At 38.2% G+C, this 18,598-nt stretch overlaps 1 protein-coding gene across 1 annotated transcript in view; it reads left to right on the forward strand.

Annotated features, from left to right (window-relative positions):
- The window catches only part of Pten (phosphatase and tensin homolog), a 64,961-nt gene extending 55,306 nt beyond the window's left edge, over nucleotides 1–9,655 (forward strand). Inside the window, exons 7-9 of the mRNA XM_031390108.1 lie at nucleotides 2,808–2,974; nucleotides 4,287–4,511; nucleotides 6,207–9,655. Coding sequence (XP_031245968.1) covers nucleotides 2,808–2,974; nucleotides 4,287–4,511; nucleotides 6,207–6,392 — 578 coding nt within the window. The 3' untranslated portion in view covers nucleotides 6,393–9,655. The remainder of the gene's footprint in view (nucleotides 1–2,807; nucleotides 2,975–4,286; nucleotides 4,512–6,206) is intronic.
- The last annotated feature ends 8,943 nt before the right edge of the window (nucleotides 9,656–18,598 follow it).

Consider the following 18,598-nt stretch of genomic DNA (forward strand, 5'->3'; position numbering starts at 1 on the left):
GCAGGAGACGCTCTGCTCGGAGCCTCACAGGTGCTGACTGTTTTCTCAGCTCTACTTTGCCTCTCTGAGTAAACTGTTTTGTTTGGCTTTTAGTTGCACAACATTATGTTTACATCTCTACACTTAAAAAATAGTGATTATGAAATTCTTTTTAATCCTTAAAATTTTCTAGTTACTTATTTATGTGCTGGGATTTAATGCTATATATTGAAGTTATATTAAAATACAGCTCATGGGATTCATATGTATAAATCATAACTGCCATGTTCACAAAAAGGTTTTGGAAACATAGTTTCACGAGGAAAGTCTGTCACTGGAGAACACGTGCAGCTTGGCTTGGCATCAAGTGTGAAGGAAATATTACAGGCAATAGGAATAAGATGACTTAAACACAGCAGAAGAGCTAGACAAGAAATAGAAGATGTGATTGGCTGTCACAGGATCTTGAATGGCATGTAATAGACTTGGACTATTGGTGTCATGATGATTGTAGGGACTTCAGCCATGTTTTAAGGGCAGTTCTGTGTTTTACAGACAGTTGTGATGTAGGAGGGGGAACACAGCCAGCTCTTCGACTTGGCAGATGCTGCTTCAGCGATGAAATGCACTTTGTCCATACCTAAAGATTTTGTTCAAGTTTTGATCTTCCTCAGGTGGATGATTCACAGAATGGAGATGAAAAGTGTGTTTTGAGATTTGGAGACATAAATATTATCACTTTGCTTTAAAGTTGTTTTAAATCTGATGAGAACAAGGTGCTTGTGAAGATCTGCAGTGGGGCTGCAGCTCTATCTCAGTGGTGTAGTGCTTCACTCAGCTAGAGTGCAGGCTTGCCTTCAGTCTCCAGCTCAAGACACTCAGTAGTTGTGGTACCTGGTGGGTGTGGCTGTAGGCTCAAGTCTAGGTGAGAGGTCATGTCTGTGGGAAGCATCAGGAACAAGATCCTTTAGTAAGTTGTATATTTAGTAATTTAACCTTTAGTATGTTGTTGTGGTAGGGAAGGGTGGAGACTGAGGGCAAGTTAGGCTGAGGAGGAAGAGGAGGCATGAGTGAAACAGAACTAGTGATGAATGGTGTAGTGTCTTCTGCAGAAGGACCAGGAGCTAGCATCGTTTCTCTTCTTGATTACTATCTTACTTTTCCTAGGTGAAGAGAAGTTGCTGTACAATAAAAATGATCAGTTTGCTTCTGGGTCAGGATACACTCTCATCCTTGTTTGTCAAGTCCAGATCCAGTCATTTCTTCAGAACATGGTTAACATAGCATATATTCAGATGCGCATCTCAGAAGTCCAGAGGACTGTAATAATATTAGAAAATTGATGTTAGAACTTCCATCCCAATGGGAAACTCATGGTATACAGGAGGTTGTTTTTCTCAATGGCCTTAGAAAAAGCTACCGTTTATTCATTACTGTACACTGCAGCTGGGGACATTGTCAGGGAAAGATGCCATTTAGTTGAGACTTGCTTACACTTTTAGAGGATTAGTCCATTGTCAACCTGTTAGGCAGTATGGCGGCACACAGGCAGATATGCCAACAGTTCTACATCCAGATCTGCTGGCAACAAGAACAGAGACATTAAGTCTGGCTTGACCTTCTGAAGCCCAAAGCCTACCCCTAGAGACATATTTCCTCTTAAAAAAAAGTCATACCTACTCCAGCAAGGCCACATCTCCTAATCCCTCTCAAGTGGTGCTACTCTTTGATGGCCAGAATTCAAATATATGAGCCTTATGGTGGCCACTCTCATTCAAACTACCACAAGTTAAAATCATTCAACAGCCCCTTCACACACACCCCCCGGCCCCCACAAACACACGCATGCACGCACGCACGCACGCTGAAGGTGGAGCCCAAGGTCTTGTGCACAAGGTTCCACTACCAAGTACTCCACTAACAAGCCTGTGCCCTAACCTGTCACAATCTCGATCCCTCTCAGTACCCCTATCCTCTAGGCTGCTATTAGTATGGACCTGTGTAAAGTGTTCATCACTGTATTTTTGATTTTTTGAGACAGGGTTTTTCTGTGTAGCCCTGGCTGTCCTGGAACTCACTCTGTAGACCAGGCTGGCCTTGAACTCAGAAATCTGCCTGCCTCTGTCTCCCAAGTGCTGGGATTAAAGGCATGCACCATCATTGCCTGGCTGACACTTTTAAAAGCTGCCTGTGCTTTAAAAAGTTGGTACTTGGGAAACAGAGGCAGGGGGATCTCTATGAGTTGGAGACCAGCCTGGTCTAGTTCCAGGACAGCCAGGGCTAAACAAAGAAACTCTGTCTTAAAAAAACAAAACCAAACAAACAAAAACTTGTGGACTGGAGGTCAAAAGATGATCAGTGTTGTATATTTCTATGTTGTAAAGGCTTAGGCCTTTGCAGAGTTCATTAAAATATTCTTGTAAAGTTGCCTTTATGTAGTTCACAAAAGTCCCGGGAATTGTTTAAGTTATTTTATGCTTAAAGTAGTTTGTGATGGGTCTTTTGCATAATGTTAATGTAAGCTTTGATTATTAATATGTTGCTAGAGTCTAATCTAGTCTTAGAATTTAACTGTTTGTGAAGTAGCAATTGATTTTCATATCTATAATAGGACGTTACTTAAGGGTTCAAATTGAAGAGGTCCTTACTTTGATTGGTTATATTGTTACATATTTTATTTCTACTGATTTGTTTTAGATAAGCAGTCAATATGAAGAATTATCATTTTGTGTATAGTTCTGTTTATTTTATCATTAAAATAGTTTCTGATAATTTGAGTGTTGAAGACATTGCTTGTGAAATGATCCTACATGTATTTAACCATGCAGATCCTCAGTTTGTGGTCTGCCAGCTCAAGGTGAAGATATATTCCTCCAATTCAGGACCCACTCGACGGGAGGACAAGTTCATGTACTTTGAGTTCCCTCAGCCATTGCCTGTGTGTGGTGACATCAAAGTAGAGTTCTTCCACAAACAGAACAAGATGCTCAAAAAGGTTTGCAATTCAGTTCCATTGTGTAGAAATAGCCATTCCTTAATGAGTAACCACAGGCCTGTTGCTTAAAGCCTTTGGTTAGGAAATTATTCTGTAAGGACAGACTATTTCTCTGCTGTCTACCGAGCTGATTACTGGTTTGTTAGATTGGCAGAGCCTTCCCTTCTGTGGCATTGATGAGACATGTCAGCAGAACCACCTGCCTCCCCAGCCCCTGGGTTTGTAGACAAGGCTAGTCGCAAACTCAAAGACCGCCCTGCCTCTGCATCCTAAGTGCTGGGATTAAAGGCGTGTGCCATCACTGCCCAATATCTCTTACTTCTTGTAAGACTGGTTCACATAAAAGTATGTGTATGTGTTTTTCTTTCTTTGTTTTCCTTTGTTTGTGTTTGTTTGAAGACAGATTCTTACTTTGTAGCTCAGACTGATCTGGAACTCACTAAGTAAGCTCAGCTAAAGCAGTCTTTTTGCCTTAATTTCCCAAGTACTATGATCATAGGCATGAGCCACCTCTCTTGCTTGGCTTTATATTGTTTGTAAAAATAATTACCCCACCGTCTCCTTGTAGTTTTAGAGATGTGCTGTTTCTTACTCCTGATCTCCGAAGATTGGATATTTATAATATATTTGTATATCTTAGATTCCATTTATCATAGCTTTTCCTTACTAATTAAATGCCTGTTCTGATTTAAATAAAACCAGTTTTAGAAAATCAGTACACATCAGTGAGCTACATTTGCAAGTTTAAATAATACTACCTTGTTTTCTTCTAAGTAAAATATGATTGGCAACTGAACAACTTTGTTAAAATAATTGAGATCAATAAGGTTTTTAAAAGGCTGAAAATATAGCTCAGCAGCTAGGAGCCCTGGGTGTTCTGGAGGACCCAGGTTTGATTCTCAGCACCCATAAGGTGTCTTACCATTGTCTGTAACACCAGTCCTAGGGGGATCTGACTCCCTCTTCTGGCCTCCATGGACACCAGGCAGACACAGGGTACAGAAACATAGTTGCCGTAGGGAACTTGAAGGCTTCAGTTGAAGTAGGAACACCTGAGTTTGCTTACATCTACATCTACATAACTCAGAACATTTTTAAACCCAGCATTAGAATAAGATAAAAAAGTAAGATACCAGATCTTACATGATTATTTTTTATTTAAAATTTTAGAAAAACTAACTTAATGAATAAGAATATTCCACAAAGTGTTTGCCTTCATTTTAGAATATAGATAATATATGGTTTATATGTTGACTGTTTGTGGTACATTTTTAAATAAGTGAAATACATCTTTCATTTCTTTTCTGTTTAGGACAAAATGTTTCACTTTTGGGTAAATACGTTCTTCATACCAGGACCAGAGGAAACGTCAGAAAAAGTGGAAAATGGAAGTCTTTGTGATCAGGAAATCGATAGCATTTGCAGTATAGAGCGTGCAGATAATGACAAGGAGTATCTTGTACTCACCCTAACAAAAAACGATCTTGACAAAGCAAACAAAGACAAGGCCAACCGATACTTCTCTCCAAATTTTAAGGTCAGTTAAAACCACCTGGGTGGGAGGGTTAATTCAGATTGCGAAGCTGAAGAGCTTGGCGTTGTTTCAGTGTTGTTCAGTGTGTAACGTTCCCGAGTGCTGTAGCCTTTCCTCTTCTGTGTATTACTCCACTTGATCTCATTATTTCTCCTCCTCCCCATCCCCATCTTGAGTCTTTCCTTTTTCCTTTTTAAATTCTTTTTTTATTCCATTGTATTTGTTTCATTCACATGTAACAAACTCAACCATAAATTATATTATCATTCTATATTATTACAACATAGTACTCCTATCAACCGCCTGCTTTCTGATTTCTTCTAGATAAGGTCTCGGTATATAGCCCAGGTTGGCCTTGAACTAGTGTGTCTCTGCCTCAGCCTCATCTGGCAACCACTTGCTTTTAAAATGTATTTCTCTCTAGTTTTACTGTTTTAATATTTCTCTGGCAATGTATCACAGTGCTTGCCTAACATGAATGATATCCTGAGTTTAACACTAAGTACTACAAAACAACCAATAAAAAAATAAATTGTAAAAAAGTTCTTGTAGATAAAAGCTGTTTACATTGTCACTGAACAAATATATCAAGGTAAGTACTATGAAGCATGCAACTGACAAAGATGGTCTGGTCAAGTGGATAGTATGTAAAGAGGATTGTCTGAGTGAAATGAGTGCATTTGCATATGTGAGTTGTACTCGGCCTACAGAACAGCAATTTGGGGAAAGGAGGAAGAGCAGAAAGGAGAATCTGAGGCATGATTGGCATATTTCAGTGGCCGAAGTCATTTCCACAGAGTCACAGGAACCCAGTCTTGATATGACGGTGTGGAGCGCTGAGCACAGAGAAGATGTAATCTGAGCTTTAACCATCCAGTTCACTTCCTAAATTGAGACTGGCTCAGAAACTAGGGAGAAGCTTGGGGTTGAAGTGGCAGCAAGAGGAAATGTGGGCCTGATGGTTAGCACATATAAGAGGCAGTGGTTGGGTGGTCTCAAGTAGTGGCAGGGAGCGGTGGTAAAATTACTAACATACTTTGAAGGGGAATTTTTAAAGCAAATGTTGGTTATAAGAAAAACTTATAATGACTTGAATAATGGGGAAGAAAGTATAGATCTGATGTAAATCTGGTCCCTGTCAGCTGTTCACTAGAGACTGTCCTTTAGCGCGTTGCCTGCACTTTTGGGTTTTTGTTTCTTACCTTTTAAAATGGAAATACTTAAGAACTGCAGCCATGCATGTAAAGGCCACTGATCATCTTTGGACCACAGAGTGGTCTGTTAGCTTCCTGCAGTCTTTCATTAGATGAAGATTTTAGAGCTAGTTGACCGTATTAATCAGTATTGTGTAGTGGCATTAATGTAAACATAGAGTTGTCTCAGAGATTGTAAGAGAAATGTTTTGAAACATAAGCACTTGTAAATTGAGTTTTGTGATTTAGTAAGTCCATTGCCTTCAGTTTGCACTTTTATAGAATTATACAATGCTTATGGCTGATGAATTTTAAAATTGCTCTCAACTCATCAGTGTGCCTGTTGAGTGCACAGTAGGCAATCTTAAGGTCATCTGAAAAGCAGTGCCCTTCAGAATTGATTTTGCTAAAGTACTTTCAAGTAATTCTGAAAAACAGAATGTCTTTGCTAATATATGTAACTCGTTCTAATTGTTCATTTTCATCTTCAACTTTCTTTCTCTAGGTGAAATTATACTTTACAAAAACAGTAGAGGAGCCATCAAATCCAGAGGCTAGCAGTTCAACTTCTGTGACTCCAGATGTTAGTGACAATGAACCTGATCATTATAGATATTCTGACACCACTGACTCTGATCCAGAGAATGAACCTTTTGATGAAGATCAGCATTCACAAATTACAAAAGTCTGATTTTTTTTTTCTTATCAAGAGGGATAAAATACCATGAAAAAAACTTGAATAAACTGAAATGGACCTTTTTTTTTTTTTAAATGGCAATAGGACATTGTGTCAGATTGCAGTTATAGGAACAATTCTCTTCTCCTGACCAATCTTGTTTTACCCTATACATCCACAGGGTTTTGACACTTGTTGTCCAGTTAAAAAAGGTTGTGTAGCTGTGTCATGTATATACCTTTTTGTGTCAAAAGGACATTTAAAATTCAATTAGGATAAATAAAAGATGGCACTTTCCCATTTTATTCCAGTTTTATAAAAAGTGGAGACAGGCTGATGTGTATACGTAGGAGTTATTCCCTTATTTTCTGTCACCATCTGAAGTGGCTGAAGAGCTCTGATTCCTGGGTTCACGTCCTGCCCCTTTGCACTTGTGGCAACAGATAAGTTTGCAGTTGGCTAAGAGAAGTCTGCAGAGTTTTGCTACATTCTAATGCATGCACTTGGGTTGGGGAAATGGAGGGAATGCTCAGAAAGGAATGTCTCTAGCTGGGCTCTGGACCATATACCATCTCCAGCTCTTTAGATGCACCTTTCTTTAGCATGCTCCACTTACTAATCTGGACATCCGAGAGATTGGCTGCTGTCCTGCTGTTTGTTTTTGCGTTTTAAAGAGCATATTGGTGCTAGAAAAGGCAGCTAGAGTGAGTACAATTGTATTGGGGTACAGGAATGAACCGTCTACAGCATCTTAAGAATCCACAAATGAAGGGACATAAAAATAAGGTGGTCATAGATAAGAGACACAGCAACAATGACTTAACCATACAGTTGTGGAGGCTTTCAACAAAGAATGGGCTGGAAACAGAAAATTTGACAATGATTTATTCAGTGTGCTTTCTCAGTTGTAATGACTGCTCCATCTCCCATGTAATCAAGGCCAGTGCTGAGAGTCAGATGCTATTAGTCCCTACATCAGTCAGCACCTCACATTTATTTTTATTAATTTTCAATCATATACCTACTGTGGATGCTTCATGTGCTGGCTGCCAGTTTGTTTTTCTCATTAAATATTTTGTAACTCTTCACAGGAAATTTCAGCTTGCGATTCAACAGTAAGCAGGTTTTTTTTTCTAGAGATTGATGATGTGCGTCCTCAGTCCAGTGGCTGTCAGACGTCCCACCCCTTTGACCTTACACATTCTATTACAATGAGTTTTGCAGTTTTGCACATTTTTTAAATGTCATTAACTGTTAGGGAATTTTACTTGAATACTGAATACATATAATGTGTATATTAAAAAGTCATTGTTTGTGTTAAAAAAGAAATTAGAGTTGCAGTAAATTTTCAGCACTGCACGAATAATAAGGCATTTAAGTTTTTCAGTAGAAATTGTCCTACAGATGCTTTATCGACTTACTATTGGAAGAATAGATCTTCTTAAATGTGCAGTGTTGAGTCACTTCGTTATAGTGGTAGAGTTGGGATTAGGGCTTCAATTTCACTTCTTAAATATCATTATATGTTTGATATGCCCAGACTGCATACAATTTAAAGCAAGAGTACAACTACTATTGTAATGGTAATGTGAAGATACTATTAAAAAGGATCCCCACCCCCGAATTTGGTGTCTTTCAAATTGTATCTTGACCTTGACATTTGAATATCCAGCCATTATATTTCTTAATGGTATGAAGTCCCATTTTCAATAACTTATTGGTGCTGAAATTGTTCACTAGCTGTGGTCTGACCTAGTTAATTTACAAGTACAGATTGCATAGGACCCACTCGAGAAGCATTAATAGTTTGATGGTAAGTAGATTAGGCAGAACGTCATCTAAAATATCCTTAGAAAATAATGTTGATGTATTTTCCATACCTCATCAGTTTCACTCAACCAACAAGGTTTTTAAAATTGTAACCAAGCTCTTAGGATTCACACATTTATACTTAAACATCGATACATGAACATTGACTGACTGTTGATAAAGTGAGAAAGTTAGAGACAACTTTTCCTGAGATCTCACCATTGAAATCTGTAGACCCCCCTTGTCTTTCCTAAAAGCTGAAAGTGGCTGACTAAAATGCAAAGCAGCTGCTGATGATTTGGAGATAGTGATGAACACTGTTCTTTGTTAGTTTTGGGCACAGCATGCTAAACTATAACTTGTATTGTTCCAATATGTAACCCAGAGGGCCAGGTCATGAATAATGACATTACAATGGGCTGTTGCACTGTTAATATTTTTCCTTTGGAATGTGAAGGTCTGAATGAGGGTTTTGATTTTGAATGTTTCAGTGTTTTTGAGAAGCCTTGCTTACATTTTATGGTGTAGTCATTGGAAATGGAAAAATGGCATTATATATATATTATATATATAAATATATATATTATACATACTCTCCTTACTTTATTTCAGTTACCATCCCCATAGAATTTGACAAGAATTGCTATGACTGAAAGGGTTTTGAGTCCTAATTAAAACTTTATTTATGACAGTATTCACGATTAGCCTGAAATGCATTCTGTAGGTAATCTCTCCCGTGTTTCTGGAATGCTCTCTTAGACTTTTGGATGTGCAGCAGCTTACGTGTCTGAAATGACTTGAAGGCATCACCTTTAAGCAGGCTTACAGTTGGGCCCCATACATCCCAAGTCCTCTGTAATTCCTCTTGGACATTTTTGCCATAATTGTAAAAGGGTAGTTGAATTAAATAGCGTCACCATTCTTTGCTGTGGCACAGGTTATAAACTTAAGTGGAGTTTACCGGCAGCATCAAATGTTTCAGCTTTAAAAATAAAAGTAGGTTACCAGTTACATGTTTAGTTTTAGAAAATTTGTGCAATATGTTCATAACGATGGCTGTGGTTGCCACAAAGTGCCTCGTTTACCTTTAAATACTGTTAATGTGTCATGCATGCAGATGGAAGGGGTGGATCTGTGCACTAAACTGGGGGCTTTTACTCTAGTACTCGGCAGAGTTGCCTTCTACCTGCCAGTTCAAAAGTTCGATCTGTTTTCATATAGAATATATATACTAAAAAATCCAGTCTGTAAACCAGCCTTCCCTGATTCAGCCTCTTCAGATACTCTTGTGCTGTGCAGCAGTGGCTCTGTGTGTAAATGCTATGCACTGAGGATACACAAATATGACGTGTACAGGACAATGCCTCATACCAACCAGATGTCCATTTGTTACTGTGTTTGTTAACAACCCTTTATCTCTTAGTGTTATAAACTCCACTTAAAACTGATTAAAGTCTCATTCTTGTCATTGTGTGGGTGTTTTATTAAATGAGAGTATTTATAATTCAAGTTGCTTAAATCCATTAAAATGTTCAGTAATGGGCAGCCAAATATGATTATGAAGTTCCTGTACATTTTTCTATTTTTCCCCCCTCGCTATCCTTCCAAGCAAAGCATCTTTCTGTCATCTTGGTAGATATATGTGTCTACTCATGGTTAAGAAGAGCACTTTAAGCCTTAGTCATCACTTAAGTTATTCCAGGCACAGTTAAAAGTTCAAGGTTCTTGGAAAACGGTGCTTATTTTTTTTTTAAATAAAGCTGGGTGTCTGAAGATTATCCCCACCCCCACCCCAAGATCGGGCTTGATGTCTCAGGTCTGTTCTGTGGCTTTCTGGTTTTTTGAACTCTGCAGTTGGCCATCAGCACATGGGAGGTTTCATTGGGACTTGTCCAGAGTAGTGGGCTCCAATATAATCTCCTTTCTAATATTCTTAAAGGCTAACGAGTAAAGCATGTCCTTTCAATAAGACAGTAAGATCACTTGTGATGTTTTAGAAGTACGGAGACCATTAATGTCAATGTGGAATCTTAATGTTACATAAAGTTGGTAGTTTCTCTGTGACCCATTTAAAAATATAAACTGAGTAGCATGCAGTTGTGTAAAGAAATATGAAGATTGTATGTAGTCACATATTATCTTTAGAATTCTTAGTTTGATGGGTGAAAACTTGAATATAAAGGTATTTTGATGTATATGATATTTGAAAAAAGGAATTTCCTGGCATCATGTCCCCATTGTACTGTAATTTAAGCTGACTTGGTTCAGTGAATGCCATCACCATTTCCATTGAGAATTTAAAACTCACCAGTGTTTAAAATGCAGGCTTCTGAAGGGCTCCCAGAGAATCAGACCTGTAAGCCCAGTAGATTAACTTCTAACATGAAACTTCGAGTTCCTTTATACTTTGCTAGATAATTTATGGTACATCTAAAGTATAATCTTAAGTGGCTTGTGTGTAGATTTTACTTAACATTGTTGTTGCTAAGGCAGAGAGAAATGTTGCTGAGTAGAAACAAGAGTACCCAGTCTAATCTGATGCAGAGAGCAACCCCTAGAATCTGTACACAGAGTAATGGGACACTTTAAGAGTCAAGAGACTGATTTTCCTATGGGAGTTACATTGCAACAGGAAGCCTACTAGTATAGCTCCTTTTACTGTTAGAATACATTTTTATGGGTACGCTATAACTGCTTTTCCATCCTTCAACAACAGGTATCAGGATGGAAGTGTAGCTTTAAACAGTGTGATGATGGCAGGATAGTGTCATCAATAACAGTCCTCTGACCCTTAATTTAGTTGCTCTGTGACACTTTGTGAATATAACATCACAATTCTCATGTCCTTGGGGGACATACCCCTTATTAATATATTTTAGTGACTAAGCAATCATTTTTATGTTTACTCATGTACATTTTCTTTTTAAAACTAAAATCTGTACTGTGTATGTCTCCAAAGCCTTTTAGCTTAGATTTTAGGAAATGAACACTGACCAGATCATTTTTTAGTATAGCAGATATGGGATATGTGCATTATAGAGAGACCTTGCCAGTTCTCTGGGCCTTTTTGAATGTTTATTATTGGTGTGAGGACGGTAGGTGAATCAGTAAATACAAGTTACATTGGTTTAGCAGAGCAAGCTCAATGTGGGTATTTCTCTTTGAAACATTGTGCACGAAGCAATGTGAGTAGAGAACTTGGTCACCCTTTGATTCCTCTTGCATTTTGCAAACTGTTGCTCAGAAAATGCGTACCTACTTTGCCCCTTAAGTAAAAGTAAGAACTACTACTGATTTATCACTCAGCTGTCTTTATATATGTGCTTCTGTGACTTGTATCACACAAGGTTTCACAACTTGTTACCTTTTAGCTCTGAATGTTTAGTAGTCTGGTGGGCTTACAACAACAAACTCTGACAGTCATTTGAGAATTTTCATAAAACATTTAGCTGAAAACATTTTATAATTTATGAAAAAAAAATGTGTTACCTTAAGAAACTTTTACATATGTGGGAGACATTAACTGCCATATTTGAGCATACTGAATTTTAAATTTAAAATAAAGCTGCATATTTTTAAATGAAATGTTTAACAAGGATTCATATTTTTTGTTTTTTAAGATTAAAAATAATTTATGTCTTCTCATGTGAAATCTCATCTGTCACAATGATTAGATCATGCAGAGTGGAGCAAGGCTTGTAGTGGTTCAGCTTAAAGTAAAATTCTACATGTTTAGATGTGTTTGCTTACTGGCTGTCATGTATACTTTGGAGATTTTCCACCTGTTCTGTGCAGTTTTCTAAATGATACTCCTACTTAAAAATAGCATTTTAGTATCTATTTTCTGTCTCCATTAAATGGTCCTCATTTTCTATTGAGTTTGCAAGTGTTCACATTGTGTGTGTGTGTGTGTGTGTGTGTGTGTGTGTGTGTGTGTGTGTGTGTCTATTTGAGGGGTGTGTATGGGAGAATTAGTTTTGAAAGTGCTAGAATAGAGATGAAATTTGGTTCAAGTAAAATTTTCCCACTGGGATTTTACAGTTTATTGTAATAAAATGTTAATTTTGGATGATCTTGAATATTAATGAATTTGTTAGCCTCTTGATGTGTGCATTAATGAGATATATCAAAGTTGTACATTAAACCAAAGTTGGAGTTGTGGAAGTATTTTTATGAAGTTCCGTTTGGCTACCAATGGACATAAGACTAGAAATACCTTCCTGTGGAGAATATTTTTTCTTTAAACAATTAAAAAGGTTCATTATTTTTGATGATTTGTTTCTTAGCTTTTTATTCATCCGAGTATCAATCCCTGCTATGTGTAACAGGCATTTGGAATATATTACTTAGTGAAAGAGGCACATCCTGTTCTTACTGGTGTAAAGTTTATACTCCATTATAGTAAACTACATAAAAGCTGTGGGGTGTGCTAGGGAGTATGAGACATCACGGTACATACATTGTACAGATCTCCAAAGGGAGATGGGCTCCCTTGCATGTCCATCTTCAGAGTTTAGATTCTGTTTACTAGAGCATTCGAGTGAAATGCCCATGAAAGTGCAGAGAAATTTCCAAGTAAAGGTAGTGAGAAATCCCTGAACCCTCCTGTCTTTTCCTTCACCTGTTGCCAGTGTCCCACACATACATGGGAGACATTAACTGCCATATTTGAGCATACTGAATTTTAAATTTAAAATAAAGCTGCATATTTTATTGTGTGTATTGTTGCTCTGCTAGCCCAATTTTTGAGCTAACACCTGCAGTAGAATTCCTGAGGTTCTTCCTCTACCCCCTTTCAACACAAGCAAGAAACATTAATATTTTGGGATGGTATTCTAACCAATATGCTTTGCAAAACTTAAGCTTCCTTGAGCAGCAAGGAGAATTAATAGTAAAACCCAACATATTTAGACTAGTTTGTCCAATTAACAGGATATAAGATGTCCAAATGTTTTTTGATGAGTAGTTACTGTGGTATGTCAGACATTGTGGGTGCTCGGTGTGCACTTGGGTGAACAGCAGTTTCCTGTCTGAAGTTTGCATTCTAGCAAGCAAAATAGAACAAAGAAATGTGTCCGCTAGAGCAGAGTGACTGATGCTGGATAGGATATTTGGGAGTGGCTTCAGCAGATGTGGGATTTCAGTAGGCTGGTGCAATTTGCACACAGAAACCTTCACAAAACTTTTCTCAGACTTTGAGTTTGAAAATTTTTAGTATATCTAAGGAGAATTTATAGTAACCCCCATCCTAAGTAGTCATGACCATTCTGTTGTCTAAATAGGTTTGGTAAAGCTAATTTAAATAATTGGTTCCTCTTTATTCTCAAGAGTTAATCTTAGTATTCCATGTATATGTTTCAAAACCACTTAAGTCATTTTTCAGAAGTTAAGAGTTCTATTTTAACCTTAAGTATTTTTGTAATGTTGAAGAGTCATGCCATTTATAATTTGGTGATAGAAAATGAGTTATAAATTTTGAGTTACTCAGGATATGAGTATAATTTATGGCCTATATATTAGTTCTTAACTCATTAGTTACAAACATCTGGAAAAATACCATTATCTAAGTATCACAAGCAGTATTTCCACACAAAGATATAATCCCCACTTCTCCTGCTCCATCTCAAAGATTGGAGCCAAAGTGTTTAATAATCTGATACAATGGACATTTGAAGCATTTCTATTCATTACATCATTAACAATTTGGTAGTGGCAGGGTCCTTTCCCTCAGGTCAGGCCCATAGACTTGGGTGTGAAGTCTTATTTATTTGTTTATTTCTGTGTATACATGTTCACATGTGTGGGATGTATGTGCATGTGGATGGAGGCAGAGTTTAATGCTGTTTGCCTTCCTTGGTGGCTATTGAGGCAAGGTCTCTCCCTAAACCTGGTGCTTGGTGGTTCATGTGCGATTACAGGTGGATGTACCGTCCAGCGTTCCGTGTTGGGATCCTGACTGCAGTTCTCATACTTGCAAAGCGAGCACTCTACCCACCTCCCCAGTCTCCAGGGAGGAAATCTTAAAAGAAAATGTTGACGACTCTCTTTTTTTTTTTTTTTTTTTTTTTTAATTCTTGATTTTAAAATGGGTTTAGAAGAATTTGATGGACATCTTTGTTTAGAAAGGATACAAAACTGCTGAGTGAGTGGTCCAAGTGTGAGAAAAATTACGTAAATTTAGAAAAATTATAGGAACCCTTTGGTCCTGTCTTAACTTAAAACTCATATACACTCCTGAACTTGTACTATTGGATTTTGAAGAGTAATGTGTTTATAACCCAATAGTGTATGAGTCAAAGAACTACAGGGGTCTGGGAAGTGCTGAGAGGGGAGCCTTCCCCTAGGAAAAGTACAGTGTGTATCCAGTACCACGTGGTCCAGGAAATCACAAGTAGCAATGTTCTACAGATTGAGCAGGCTGCATTTGGGAAAATATGTATGTATATACATATAACAATAGTTAGTGAACAAAGACCATGCATCTGAGCAAGGAAGAAGGCATAAAGTATAATTTATGTAATCATCTCAAAGATTATGAAAACATCTAAAAGTTTTAATTTTGTTTAACGTTTTCCCGAGAATATTACTGGTAAGAAACCTTTATGTGGGGCCACATGCTGCTTTTGTGTTAATTTATAAGGCTTGTGTGTTTTTGCATATGCAAATGTTTGTCATGACACTTTGAGTGGGTTAAAACAGGACAACTTGTCAGGAGTTTGTTCTCTCCTTCCACTATGTAGGTCCCAGGAATCAAACTTAGTTGTCAGGCTTGATGTTCACTTCCTGATCCTTCTTATCTGCCCATACAAGCCGTTCTTTAACAAGTACTTTAGTAGGTACGGCTATTGTATCGTGTGTATATATATATATGGTGAATATTTTCATTTTTGGTAAAAAATGTAGGTATGAGGTAAAAGTTCCCTATATCAGCTGTCCATAGGGAAGATTTTGCTTCAAAAATCTAGTAAGATTAAAACAACATCAGAATGAACATGATTTTCTAAGGTATAAAATCTTGGCTAAGAGGCACTTGAAAGTCTCAAGCAACTTGATTGAATTTCCCAAAAGTTAAACAACCTCAAAACCCAAAGATTCATTTAGAATTTATAGGAATTCTGTGGTAAGTCAGGTTCTTTACCTGGAAGGCAAAACAGCAGCACAGGGAGGAAAAAAAAAAAATAAACTACTGAAGCTGAAGTTAAAACAAGAATGTGAAGCAGGAAAGAAGTGAGGGAGCCCAGACTACAGAAAAGGCAGCCAGAGCTGCAAGGGAGTTGTAGCCTGGTGGTTTTGAGTCTGCTGTGTGTGAAAAGCATACTTCCTGTAAGGGGAGTTATCTCATTCCTGAAACCTTAAAAACATAAAGTACCCAAGTTCACAGTCAGGAATTGGATTTGAACACAGAACAGTCTGGTGTTTGCCATAGTATGACACTGTCTCATAGAATCAAATACAAAACAGATGAAAAGTGAAGCTCTGAAATAACTTGTATCATGGAGTCACTCTATTGAGTCTTCATTTGTTAGATAGAATTGAAAAAACAGTAGACATCAAAGATAAATGCTTAGGTAGTGGGGTTAAGATAGAATTGAAAAAACAGTAGACATCAAAGATAAATGCTTAGGTAGTGGGGTTAAGAGCACTCTTAACAGAGGGCTTAGATTTGGTTCCCAACACCCAAATGGTAGCTCACAGTCTTATGGAACTCAAGTTCCAAGGAATCTAACCCCCTCTTCTGGTTTCCATGGGATGGCATGCTTATAGTGTCTAACATACAGTACAGGCAAAATACTCATCCACATAAAAAAATCTTTAAAAAAGGCATTTAATCACTTAAGCCATAACATTCTTGACAGGGTAAATTGGTATATAATGGCATGTATAAGGAGACAGAATCTGAACTCTGACTTGCTAATGTGGTGTGAAATCCATTAAATAAATGTCCTTTATTTTTGTTTGAACTGGAATACTCAGATTGTCTAAAGTGAATGGTCCTCAGTTCACCAGCCACTCAGCAAGTCTGTTATGTGCCTCCAGTTAGAATTACTCTAGTGTAGAAGCCAGAGAAGCTTGTAGACCATGCCAAGGGAGCAGCAAGTACAATGGTTTGATGTGGAAACAATGATAGCCATTTAGGACCCCATGAAAGGAAGGCAGAGCAGATTGTAGGATAAGTGGTGGAAGGTGAATTTTGGAGAAATACTCAGAGGAGCTCATGATCTGATCAAAGAAAAATAAAACCACTGAATCATTCCACACAGTAACTAAAAGTCTCTGAACTAACCAAGGGTTTGTGTAGATCTCCTAGTCCCACACTCCCCTCTCGGGCCATCATAACAGCTGTTAGGTGTGGGGGTGGGGGTGGGGGGGACTTTCTAACTTATTCCAAGCTGAAAGGGTTAATGGGCAGCCATCAGAGTGCCTCTGAAGAGGGTCAATAAGGGGCTTTGGTAAATTTAACTGATGGTCCTGAACATAAGGCAGCCACTGGTGACTACGCGTCCTTGGAGCTATCTCCATGAGTGACAGAGTCTGTAACACACCACAACTAGGCTGTTGCCACTATTTTAATTTCTATTGAAAAGGTAGTTCAGAAAATTGTTAGAGAAGATGAATGTGGCAGTTCATGTCTTCAATCCCAGCCCCTGGGAGACAGAAACAGGAAGGATCTCTGAGTTCAAGGCCAGCCTGGTCTACATAGTAATTTCTGGGATTGTCAGAACTATGTAGAGAGCTCCTGTCAAAAAAAAAAAGGTCGTTGGTAATTTTGTCCTTTTTAGTAGGCTTTGTCATCAGTAAGATGATTGATTTTTGGGAGGGGGAGGCACCACTGTCCATTGCAAGATGTATACTGTGGAGGAAACAATTAGTCTCGCTCAAGTTTGAGAATCCTTGAATTAGTTTAAATTTAGAAGTTGACCTTTTGGTTTCTTCCATCACAGCCTCATGGAGGATTAAGAGACCAAGTTAATGAAGAAAATTCCTTAACCTGATGAGTAATGTTAAGTCTTATTTAGTAAGACAGAATGTAATCATGCAGTTGACTGGACCGTCTACCAAAACCCTGTAGAAAGATGAGATCAGAGAAAATCGTCTTTTCTACATCTAGAATGGCTGAAGTTTTGTTGGATAGATCTAAATGTAACTGCAATTGGTTGTTAGTTCCATCAGAGTTCTGTCTAAGGAGTGCGTGCCTGGGAACTTCTCCAGACAAGTCCAAGTAGTTTTCCCATTGGCGCTGCCCTCCTAGGGAAAGGGCCCAAAAACAGATAGGAAAGATGGCAGACTTCAGACTTCTTTCCCACATTCCTGACCTGAGACAAGGTCAAGGCCGAGGCCACATCTGGACAGGTTTACCACAAACGTATGGGCACATTAGCCTCTCTCCTTGTTTTTGTTCTGTCTGACCAAGCCCAAATTAGGGGAGGAAAATTCTTCAAATGCCCTTTAAACTCCAGCCCTCCACAAGAAACAACTTTAGTGTCCCTAGTTCCCCTCTGCCTTCCAGAGGTTCTTTGTCTGTGTGTCTTACTATATGTGTGTTCTTCACCCCTAATAAAAGCCTTTCATCAGCCATTAAGGAAAATCTCTACACTAAGCAGGAAAAGTAACCGTGGGGTTAAGTAGGTGTCGGTCTTGTTCCTTTATCTTAGCCTTTCACTGGAGTTGGGTCCCACATATAGCCTGATACAGCAGAGGTGTTGTGATTAGCTAAAATGGGAATCCTGTTCTCTGGCTGGGGGTGGGGAGCAGAAAAAACCCCAATACGAGAGACAGAGAGCATAGTGGAATTAGAGGTGGGTCACTGGGAAGATCCAAACTAACTAGAAAGGAAATCTTTACTTCCAATTTTGAGACTTCCATGTACCTGAGGCCTATCTCCAAGGGGATATATGTAGAGACAGAGCCCAGGGAACATACCCAAAGTGTCAAACATGAAAGTGATGGAGCTACCACTCAAGGGTGAGACAGAACTCACAATCTAAGTTTACCAGTTGATTTCACCCATCCATCCATCCATCCATCATCCATCCATCCATCCATCCATCCAATGCTTTTCTGAAAATTATAACAGAACCTTTGGTGTACACAGTATACCATCCAATGTTTCCAAACTAGAAAGAACCGGGAAAATGAGATCAACAAGGAAAAAGACAAATCAAGCGATGTCAACTGCAGGATTTCCCAAATGGAAATGCTTAGACTAAATCAAATGACAGACAAAAAAAAAAAGCTTTTGTAATGATTGTGTAAGAATCATATCGTAATATGATTAGAAATATACAACTAAATGGCAAGATGGTCTCAGCAAACAAAATTATGTTATTACTAAAAGGTATGGCATCTGAAATAAGAAAAGAGCATACAAAATGGACAATTCAAGAGTGGTAATGAAGAGCCCAGCCAGCAAA

This window comes from Mastomys coucha, unplaced genomic scaffold (assembly GCF_008632895.1).
Source record: "Mastomys coucha isolate ucsf_1 unplaced genomic scaffold, UCSF_Mcou_1 pScaffold21, whole genome shotgun sequence".
NCBI classification, from domain to species: Eukaryota; Metazoa; Chordata; class Mammalia; order Rodentia; family Muridae; genus Mastomys; species Mastomys coucha.